This window comes from Nannobrachium achirus (genome assembly GCF_963921795.1).
Source record: "Nannobrachium achirus genome assembly, chromosome: 21".
Classification (NCBI taxonomy): domain Eukaryota; kingdom Metazoa; phylum Chordata; class Actinopteri; order Myctophiformes; family Myctophidae; genus Nannobrachium; species Nannobrachium achirus.
In genome coordinates this window covers 16,934,366-16,946,410 of record NC_137828.1, presented here as the reverse complement: position 1 = coordinate 16,946,410, position 12,045 = coordinate 16,934,366, and the positions used below count along the sequence as shown (strand labels likewise).

General features: G+C 41.9%; 1 protein-coding gene across 1 annotated transcript in view; it reads right to left on the bottom strand.

Moving 5' to 3' along the window:
* sugct (succinyl-CoA:glutarate-CoA transferase) overlaps positions 1-12,045 on the bottom strand; it is a 172,966-nt gene that overhangs the window by 142,014 nt on the left and 18,907 nt on the right. The window contains exons 7-8 of the mRNA XM_080752184.1: positions 6,911-7,002; positions 1,329-1,472 (exon numbers count right to left, since the gene is read on the bottom strand). Coding sequence (XP_080608310.1) covers positions 1,329-1,472; positions 6,911-7,002 — 236 coding nt within the window. The remainder of the gene's footprint in view (positions 1-1,328; positions 1,473-6,910; positions 7,003-12,045) is intronic.

Below are 12,045 nucleotides of genomic sequence, written 5' to 3'. Positions count from 1 at the left end.
GGGATGGCTTGCGAGGCTAGCCCTGGGCTACATCTGTGCAAAATGTGGCGCTTTTAGACTGATTAGCACGAAAAATCCCTAAGGCCTCCGACTAAACGCTCTGGATCAGAGCTACCTGAAGCCCATCCCTGTGTCCCACGGAACTACAAGCTCTATAAGCAGATCTACAAGCACATAACGGCCCCAGAAAACTGTGAAAAGTTTCACAGTTTCCATCACTAAACCATAGTTTTGTGGGGGGCGTTTTTAGCCCAAGGAATGTTTTTTTTGTGCAAAACACAAGCGTTCTATGGATTCAGAATCATGAAAAAACCCTAGTTTGACCCCTCACATGCTACTTAAAGCAGATAATGTATTTGCATTTTTTTCCTGTCTAGGAAAGTTAATGGGACACCCACTTTAGCGGCCGATAACACCAATTTAGCTGTGTCTCAGAAAGGGTTATCATACCAAAATATTATCTACAGATATAGAGCTTCTTAAAGATGCTAAGTAATCTTTGCCACCTTTCCGAGAGTGACATCTCGTATGGCCCATGGACTAGTCGATTTAAACTTTGAAGTAAAAAATAGCTGATATACAAGCTCAATGCTCTGCAAATCTAATTAATGTCTTGCCAATGGTAGGACGTGTGAGGTTTTGAAATGGCACATCTGTATGCTTAGATTATTTTGTAAAGACGAAACCGAAGTGAGGAGAATGTGTGCGCGCGCACACACACACACACACACACACACACACACACACACACACACACACACACACACACACACACACACACACACACACACACACACACACACACACACACACACACACACACACACACACACACACACACACACACACACACACCAGGGACGTGCAGAACATTTTATAGAGGCAGGGGCTGACATTTCTAAAAGGGCCTTTTGTTGGAAATATCGAAAATAGCAGACCTCCAAGCTAGCGACGCGACACAACGCAACGCATTGTGAGCTTGGAGGTCGGCTATTTTCAGTGTGTGATACCACACTAAACCAAGCATAATCAAGTCTATACTGGAGATGTTTCGTAATGGCATGGATTTCTACACAGAGAGGGACATCCTTTCAACATAAGATGCTGCATTCAAGTTCAGTAGAGTTTGGACAAGGCACATTCTCTTGAATGCTGCCTTCAGGTATGTCATGGAAAGGAGGGCATTTGCATTTCTTTCACCATAGTAAAAACTGCATTCATGGTCTGGAGAGGGCACTTTTTACAGACAGATAAAAGGGCAGGGGCTCCAGCCCACTTTGATGTCTATGTGTGCACGTGCCTGACACACACACACACACAGTGTGTACCTGTGAGGACAGCAGGTTACAGTCCAGGTGCGTTCCTCTTCCCGTCTTGTGGCGCAGCAGCATGGCAGCCATGATGGCTCCGTGTGCGTACAGGCCCGTTGCCAGGTCCGTCATGGCAACGCCCGGCCTCACCGGCTCACCACCCTGCCAACAAACACACAGCATGTACTATGGCAATGGCAAAGAGCTTTGGTGTAGAGGGTGAAAAGAGTAGACTAAGTAGTGAGTGAAAGGTCAAGTTTTTAAGTATTGACGGTTCAAGTGGTTAAATATCTGAAAACACAAATTGACATGATTCCAACATATCAAACGATGAAACTATAATTTATGGAATCTATTAACAGGTTATGGGGATCCCGTCTTCATCTCTCTCTCAACTAAGGGGTCCTTGGCCTGAAAACGTCGAAGACCCCTGGCCTACAGTATGCATTTGATGTCAGCATACCAATTTCATCCAATCACGAGAGAGAACCCCACAAAGATCATGCTATCAGCTTCGATTAGTGTTCCAGTTCTAGTTGTGTCTGCTTGTTTTAATTTGTGTCATCACTTCCAGTTTCACTGGTCCGGTATCCTGTATGGGTTCCCTCTCCTGATTGGATGACATTAGTAGCCCTGTCACTGAACAGCCACGCTATAGCAGGGATGGGCAGCACTATGTCCCAAAAGGCTATTAAAGCAATAAGCCACAAGAGGCGAGTGGTTACCGGGGTAGTATACACCGGCTGAGAGGCTTTGGGAAACACGAGGCGTCAGCCAAGTGTTTCCGACCCTCTCAGCCGTGGCCTCTCAGCGTGGCCTCTCAGCGTGGCTTATTGCTTTTCTAAAACGGTCACAATACTGCAACATGAAAATCATAGCATTCCATTTTTTTAAGAAAAAGGTACACTTCTCCGCCACCAGACATTTCCTTATTTACCAGCCACATCCAGGAACGGAACTTACGGAAGCCAGTGTGTGTTTATAAAGTCACGTCATTCTTTTTGCCAAAAAATAGGGAAACAGCACTTATGTGTTAGATCAGTCTCGTGTTAAGAACCATATTCGATCCATACACATGTTTATTTTCATCCAGATTTAGCTGCTTTGTGGGATAACATCACATAAAAAACGCTAGCATAGCAACCTAAACTAACAGCCGAGTATGTGCCTGGAGAATAGAGGGGGCTTGTTGCCTTTACAAGCCCCGCCCGGAGCCATTCAGTCACTGTCCTATGCATGCGGGCGGTGCTTAGAAACACCCACACGGCAGGATTTGAGGGAAAATCAAACGCTCGCTTCTCCAGTTCAGCCTCACGGCACAGTGGAAAGACATAACGCACCTGGCTTTGATATAAACTGATTAAAGGTGTGGGTTATTAGTCTCATATACCACGGCAACCAGCCAATCAGAATCAAGGAATGGCACTAGTAGTTTTAGAAACTGACTTAGGGCATTCACCAAATATTAGAATATTCGAATATCAAAGTCACTATTCGAAGTCGAATATTATATAGATTATATATATATATATATATTTTTATTGTTTTCTCTTTAAAAAATGTATTGTTTATAAAGCTTGGCTAGCTAGGAAGTCATAAAAATGAGTTGTCAATGGTCCTTGGTGAATTAATTTGTTAATGCTCTATACCAGGGGTTCTCAAACCTTTTTAGGCCGTGACCCGCAAAATAAACATATTTGAACTGGGGACCCCCACCCTGACAAGCACTTGGAATTGTAGGTATTACATTTAATGTGACTCGGTTCCGCAGATAAATATTGTGAAAATAGTAGATCTACATGCTCACAACGCCTCGCAACGGAGCATGTAGATCGGCTATTTTCACAATGTCCGCCTCTTGCTTACTTAATATTTGACAGTTTGGCCAGTCCTGTCGAATATTCGACTATTCAAATAGTCATATATTCCACTGTGATTGGTCGAATAATTTGTGATTCACTGTGATTGGTCGAATAATTTGAATACTAAAAATCACTATTCGTGAATGCCCTACTGACTTTGATAAGAAAATAAGCTAAAACCCAAACATTGGACATTTTTTGTACGGAAAATGTTTGGAGAGAATGTCACAAAGGTCTTTTTCAAGTTTTTTGACTAAGTGCTTTTGTCTTTGAATGTTTGTCTTCAAGTGGCTATTTAATGACATGCAATAAATAATGATGGCAGTTGGTAAAATAACCGCACATGTTTTTTGTTTTAACATCTTGTTGAATGCCATGCCAGTATGTGCCTTCATAGAGACACATGGAGCTATTTATTTAAAATGCATATTATAAAGTTGTTTATTGGCGTGTCATCTCCTACATCCATCAAACATAAGACGAAGGACAGCGCTCAACTGACAGTAGTTGATGGTATAATGCTACAAAGGGAGTTAAAATAAACAGTCATAGCTGTTGAGATGTTGAAAAGGACTAATGAAGGACATGACTTTATGTTATGGAATGATTTGTCAGTGGTATGTGTGCTGTCTGGATCTATTCACGCATTATCCATCATCAAGTGAGATGTTTCTTTTTAAACAATATGTTTATTTTCTTTTTGTTTTTTTTAGAGACACAACAAATACAAATACATGACAATGAAAATGAAAAAACAAACTGCAATAAAATAACATGAATGACACTACAAACGAGAAACAAAAACAAAAACATCAGCTTACAAAAATAAAAACAAACAAAAATGAGCACATATACAATTAACACTTACAGAGTGAGATGTTTCTGCCTTTGTTTCGCAACACAACATTGTTGTGTTGCGAACTGCAGCAGCTGAAGAGGTATCTAGCTTTTTTATATGCAGGGACGTGCAGAGAACAGGGTTCCCACACATAATAACCAATTAATTTCCAAAACCTTTCCAGAATATTTAACCCGATTTCCATGACTATATAACAATAATTCAGCTCAATAACGAGTCGCTTACTCCTAATGTGCAATGCCCAAAGACAGGTAGTGTATGCCAGTGGTTCTCAACCTTTTCAGGCCATGACCCCGGAAATAATCATATTTGAAGTGGGGACCCCGGCACCCTGACGAGCACTAAGAGTAGAGGAATTTTGTATAACACGGTTTTAATGTGAAAATAGCCGATCTACACGCTCACAATGCCTTGCAACGCGAGGCGTTGTGAGCATGTAGATCTGCTATTTTCACAATTTCTGCCTCTAATCTTTATATTACCTCAGAGTAAGTGATCTACTTCCGGGTCATCACCCGTATGTATCGCTAACTTAATACCAAACCACTTGGCCAAGATGTACTACATAATTATGTACTAAATATAGCTTAAAAATTCAAACACCCATGTCACCTTTGCAAGATGTCGTTTCCAAACCTCTGTATACAGTTGTATTTGTTATTACCCTCATATTTTAATCTGTATAAAATAGCCTCAAGTCGACCCGGAAACAGTTAGCCAAATAGCTAATAGTTAGCTCACAACTTTCTACTTTTCTCTTTCACCTCAATCGCAGTAATGTCCGTATTTCACTATGGGCCGCCCAGTAAATAGTTCTCATCTACAATGCAAACCAAACATTATACACCACGTCATCGCATCACCAATACTTTATAAAATAAAAATAAAAATCTAAACTTTTTTTTTTTTTTTACTTTTGTTTGACCTCCAAAAATGTAGTAGGCATGATTGCATATATATTGGACTGTCACACGGGATATGATCTCCATATTTGACCATTACACACCACGATGCCGCAACATGGCGGTGAGGGCCGCGCAGCGTCCTGATCTCTAGACTTTTGTGGCCCGAAGGGCCGCAAACTTCTAGTATTTGACAATTGGCCAATGTTTAATTTGTCATTTCAGAGGTATTAACAAAATAATAACCAAATACAATAAACCAAAAGACAACAAATGGCTATTTTTCCAGGACCTTCCAGGACCCTTGACCAATTCCAAAACTTTTCCAGTACTGGAAAAATATTTTTCTAATTTCAAAATATTTCAAGGAATTTAATGACCGTGGGAACCCTGAGAAAATAGCAGACCTCCAAGCTCAGCGCGAGGCGTTGTGAGCTTGGAGGTCGGCTATTTTCGGTATAGTGGAAGAAATATGTAACAAAAATAGGCTAATGTGTTCACTTCCGGCAGAAAGCGTGAAAATTTGCACCTAGGGGTATTTTTGTGCACCGAATTCAAAAATTGACGGTCCCAATTACTTTTCCCATGGGATCTGGTGGCTCTAATTCACTTACCATACTAGGGAAAAAAGACCCCCCAAAATATCTTCTTTAAATAGCATGTGAGGGGTCTATCTACTGTAGGGGGTTTTCATGATTCTGAATCCATTGCAAGCATTTGTTTTGCACGAAAAACATTCTTGGGCAAGAAATGGACCCTAAACAACTGTGAAAAGTGATGACTCATCACTAAACCATAGTTTTGTGGGGTCCATTTCTTGCCCAAGGAATGTTTTTGTGCAAAACAAATGCTTGGAATGGATTCAGAATCATGAAAACCCCCTAGATAGACCCCTCACATGCTACTTAAAGCCATACTGTGTAAGTTGCCCAACTAGTGGTCATTAGCCCTATAGCAAACCGCGGTCGCGTCCGCGTCTTTCGTCCGTTTTTCGTACCTTCAGACCCCCGCGTCTGCCTCCACCTCGCTGAGATCTATCTTTTAAGGGGTCCCTTGTTCCTGTGCGTTCAGTAATTCCAGAGATACGGACTCCTTCACCCTGCCTGGTAGGCGAAATTACCTAGAGAAGGGATGGTACAAACGGGCGACAACAAATATGGCTGCCATAGCGACCCCACTTCAAGATGCGCTGTGATTGGCCGGCAGTTGTATAACCCTCGCTGTGATTGGCCGGTAGTGTGATGACGCAATTTTGGCGCGAGATCCGGTCCACGGCAAGGATCTCAGTTTACATACAGAGAAGGCTTTACAGGCTGAAATTCACGGCGCGGATCTTCTAAAACTTTTGTGATTTAATAGTTAGGAGAATTTTAAGATTTGTTTTATAAAAAAAGTTACATAGTACAACTTTAAAGAAGATTTTTGGGGGGTAATTTTTTCCTAACCCTAACCCTATGGTAAGTGAATTAGAGAAAAGTGAATTTGAGAAAAGTGCTTGGGACCGTAAATTTTTGAATTCAGCGCACACAAATACCCCTAGGTGCAAATTTTCACGCTTTCTGCCGGAAGTGAACACCTTTTTCACATATTTCTCCCACTAGTAAACCAAGCATAAAAAAGGTAATACTGGAGATGTGTGTTCAGGAGAGCTTGAACAAGGCGATTCTCTTGAATGCTGCCTTCAGGTATGGCATGGAAAGAGGGCGTTTGCAATTCTTTCCCCATAGTGAAAACTGCATTCATGGTCTGGACTTTTTACAGACGGATAAAAGGGCAGGGGCTCAAGCCCCCTTTGATGTCTATGTGTGTACGTGCCTGTTTATACCTATCTATGGTGTTCACACTAGCAGCTACAAAGCTCCAGGCTACCATTCATTTTCAATGAAAGCCATCAACATCGAGACACAAAGTGGCGTCCAATGTTTATAGTCGCTACAAAGGCTACAATAAACACCACACGCATACACACTCACTCACCTCAGGTCCGGTAATATGCATCATTCCTGATACGGCCGATGCAATGGAGTCATAGCCTGGTGTCTGTGACTGAGGGCCAGTCTGACCATAGCCTGCGTGCACACACACACACACACACACACACACGCACGCACACGCACACGCACACACGAAAGAAAGACATTTTCAATCGGCTTTACATGGTCTAGAAATAGTCCAGAAATGCAGTAAATAACCATCAATTTATAAAGTGTTTCCCCCCCTTAAAACCTCAGTATCTTCTAAATGTCTTGCAGGTCACTGTTTCCTCTGACACAGCAGGACACAAACCTCAACACGTCACTAACACAACCACACGCGTGTGTGGTTGTGTGTGTGTGTGTGTGTGTGTGTGTGCGTGCGTGCGTGCGTGCGTGCGTGCGAGCGAGCGTGTGGGTGCCATGGACAGAGCCGAGAGAGAAAAGCCAGAGAGGAAGAGAGAGTGACATATTGAAGGGGCTGCATGTCTCCCCACTGCATAACGAGACACACATGTATGTCGGTCTCTCTCTTTCACACCTTTCTATATAACTACACTAGTGAGGACATCAATATTTTGGGACGGTGATTTCATGAATGCATTTTTTTTTATTTTTATGATTTTTCGTAATTAGACGATCTATAAAGTCATGTTTCGTTTTTCTTTTTTTTTCGTTTTTGCACCATAGTGCAATTAAGTATTTAAATCAGGCATAACTTCAACTCTAACCCCGGAAACGATCCTCTGTGAATAGTTTTCTAATTGCAAAACTAAATATAGAAATCTCGTTTTAACCACAAAGCAACCATTTTCACAACAATGTCTATTTCTCAAATTCCATTATACTTGTGGGGACTTTTGGCCCTCACCAGTATAGTAAGACACGCACGCACGCACGCACGCACGCACGCACGCACGCATGCTCTCTAATTGGCTGTGAAGACGATTAGTGTGAGCTTCAACCAAACCTCAAACATTAGCTGAACATCTGGAATACACTCTGTTCTTCTGTCTGTCTGTCTGTCTGTCTGTCTGTCTGTCTGTCTGTCTATAGCCACATTCGAAAATCATTCTATCCCAAATGGTCATTTGCTTTGGGAGGAGCTGAGACCGGGTAGCCCCTTGTACACAGTTAGTGTACAACCAGACAGTGTTCACTTCAACCTTTTCTTGTCCACACGCTGGAAGAGTTGACTGCCTATCTGTTTTGTCCCCCTTTATCCCCCTCCCTCTGGCTATGGCATGGACACCATGACTACGCTGTCTCGGAGACGGGGTCTACGCGCCATGTCTAATACTAGTAAGGGGAACATAAGATAATCTGCGAAGTAAATTGTTACCAAGAAATTTCTTCACCAATGTGTTTCTAAAGGTGTGTAATAATATGTACTAAAAGGTTGAAATTCAACTCCCGGGGGAAACCTCTTAAAAAAAATGATTTGTGTTTGTGTCCCATTAACTTTACTATACAGGGAAAAAAAATACAAAAAATAAATCTGCTTTAAGTAACATGTGAGGGGTCTAACTAGGGGTTTTTCATGATGCTGAATCCATTGCAAGCATTTGTTTTGCACGAAAAAACATTCCGTGGGCTACAAATGGCCCCCACAAAAGGTGAAAAGTGATGATTCATCACTAAACCATCATTTTGTGGGCACAAATAAAAATCAGTTTTTTTAAGAGGTTTCCCCCGGGAGTTGAATTTCAACCTTTTAGTATTACACACCTTTAGAAACACATTGGTGAAGAAATTTCTTGGTAACGATTTACTTCGCAGATTGGTCAAATATCTTATAAAATCCCCTTACTATACTTCAAAGGGATGTTTTCTTTTGGGGGACCCCGGTCGATTAGCTCAATGTGCAACATTGTTTTCTCACTCAACAAACCAACATACAGCATACAGTGTGTATACAGGGTATCGCCACATTTCTAAAAGTTACAATTTAATTACTTTTAAGACTTTTTGGCCAAATTGTCAAATATTACATGAGAAAAAGGCAGACATGTTGAAGATATTTCCATAATATTTATCTGTGGAACCGAGTCAAAATAAATGTAAAATCTACAATTCCAACTACTTGTAAGGGTGGGGGGGGTCCCCAGGGGGTCCTTGGTTCAAATGTGATTGTTTTGGGAGGTTGCAGCCTGAAAAGTTTGTGAACCTTTGTTTTAGACAAAACTTTGATCTGCTCATATCCTTAAAAATGTTGGTCAGAGAGTGAAAGTGTCCAACTTGATTAAACTGGAGGATTTTTACACATGCGAAAAACAGTGACCAAAACTACTGAAGCAACAAGTTAAATAATGGGTTTGGATCAATCATGCTGTTTGTTTGTTATGCATGCTGTGGAAGAATGCATGTCAAAGAGCTCATAAATGAGAAATACAGCATCTAATATACCAGTAAGACGCCTAAGGGCGAAATCAACCTCGTCCTTAAGGGCGAGGTCGCACCATCTGTGCACCCCTAACCCTTAACTGGCGGGACTAAGGCACGAGTGTTGGGGTATTGGAATTTGGCATGCCTGTCATACTGTCTGTCTGTCTGTCTGTCTGTCTGTCTGTCTGTCTGTCTGTCTGTCTGTCTGACTGACTAACTGACTATTTCTTTCAGAGTAACAGGTTAACATTTCATATACGTGATCTCCGGATATATACCGGTGGTACACCCCTGCCATTTTGCACCGAGCCAACCTACCTCGGGGTAACATTGGACCGTTCGCTCACTTTTCGCTGACACTTTGAGTCACTGCACAAGAAGCTAACAACACGTGTGGCATTGATGAGGCGACTAGTTGGGTCAGGCTGGGGTGCTGGCGCAAGAACTTTGCGCACGTTAGCCCTGGCCCTTGTTTACTCAACTAGCGAGTACTCCGCTCCAGTATGGAATCGCAGTGCTCATGCTCACCTCATCGATAAGCCCATCAACGAAGCCTTGCGTATTGTGACATGATGCCTGAGTCCCACTCCTGTGGACAATCTCCACATTCTTGCCTGCTGGGCTTCGCCGCAAAGGAGCCACAGTTTGTCTGGCGTGCCGGGCCATGGGTTTCCCCCCTACTAGGGTGGACCTGACTAGACTGGCATGGGTGAGGCTTAATCGCCTCCGGACCGGCGTCGGGCATTTCCACTCATCCATGCATAGATGGGGCCTGGGCCCTAGTGCGACCTATGCGTGTGGCACAGAAGAACAGACAGCAGACCATGTCATTCTGGAATGCCCGATGTATCGGGCTCCAAATGGGATCCATGGAGGTGTGTCCAGACATATAGCCCGGGTGAACCTCTCCCAGGAGATATTAGCGACTTTAACCCTGCAAGACCCGAATTAATTTCTACTGGCCCAAAAAAAAAAAAAAAAAAAAAAAAAGATGGTGTTGTAGGAGTCCTAATCACAGGAAAATGTAATGTTAAAAAAATAATAATGTTTTTGTAAGGTTTTATAGCCATGAATCATAAATCATGCTCTAATTTGCATTTTGGGGATATTTTTCACAATATTAACATATGCACATGTTCTAGACATTCTAATGATCACGAAAAACAATATTACAGGCATTTTACTTATGTTTTAGTGAGGAATAGCTTCAGTTCAAAAGTGAGATGTTGTTTGTCCAGACGCTGGAATTTCAACTTCTCTGGGAGGTGTGAATGTTATTCTCTGTGGGGGGTATTTATATGCAAATATCGTGGCCAATGGCATTGTAATACTAAACAATAGGATTGGCTCTCACAAGTATAGTTATAGCATATTCTTCTGTTTATTTTCAGTAACGAGTTAAGGCCACTAGGTGTCACCACGCCAAACTCGTCCCTGAACGAGACAACGAAGGGTTAACTGTACGTGCTGCTGCCTGCCCTCTGAATGACCCGAGTCCATACGTCACCCCGTAGCAGAGAGAGAGAGAGAGAGAGAGAGAGAGGGAGAAAATGGCGGAGGCTGGTTACATTGATTTCCATTCTACTCTGAAACATAAAAAGGGCTTTATCTCTGAATGAGGTGAAAAGAACGCCAGGGAAGCAGAGATCTGATTTTTTTCACGGCGACACTATAACGCGATGGTCGGCTCCCGTTTGGATTTTAGTTTCGCAAGCTTTTGTAAACAAAGGGATTATCTTCCTCAAACGTCAGTGGACACCCACGTGCACACGCACGAAGCTTCCGAGGCTCTTCAAAATAAAGCGTGAGTGAACGGCGGCAGCAGCAACAGCTAGAAATGTTATAAACCTGAGCAGCCCATGTGTTAAGTGAGCTCACACACACACAATGAAATAGGGCGTTGAGACGTTGACATATAAACAGCAACAACGCACAACATGACACAGAGTGGAACTCAATGACATAATGTGGGGAAAAGAAAGCGGGATACGTCCTTGGCCTTTTGGCGGCGCGCACAAGAAACTCAGACTGATCCAGCAGTTTGTGAGACTGCCTGCCGGGTTTCGACACAGACAGACTCAAAGACAAACCTCCTTACAGACAGTTAGACTCCTGAAGAGCTACGCCATAAAAGAGTAAGTAAAAATAAACAGAAGAATATGCTATAACTATACTTGTGAGAGCCAAATGTCCTACTGTACATAGTAGAGTAAAACGGATTTTCCCTCAACTGATTTTACATTTGATATGCATCACGATACATGGTTGACAAAGACGATATTGGTTCATTCATGGTGATACGATACAATTCGATTCACTGATTTAAAATCAATATAGTAACTATTTAGCAAAGATGTGAAACGTGTCAATAGAGCAGGATTTTTTGAGGTAAAATTGTATTATTATGGATATAAATAAGTAAACACTGTGATTCTTTAGCAAATATATGGACATTACAACACATATGGACAAACCCGCACCTTGACATGAACACAGAGATTACACACATTTATCGATAGACTAAGAGTAGCTATATGGAATGGAAAGGTAATTAGACCCCTCTTTTTCATTTTCCCTCTTAAAATTGCTAAATACAGGGCAAAAATACTTACATTTTTCCAATTGATTATTTGCATTGCAAAACGATTCAATACAGATTATTTGCATTGTTAAACGATACGATACAAAGCCAAACAGTACAATATTTGCTTTTTCAAACGATATAGTAGATCATTGCGAATTAAAAAAGATTTT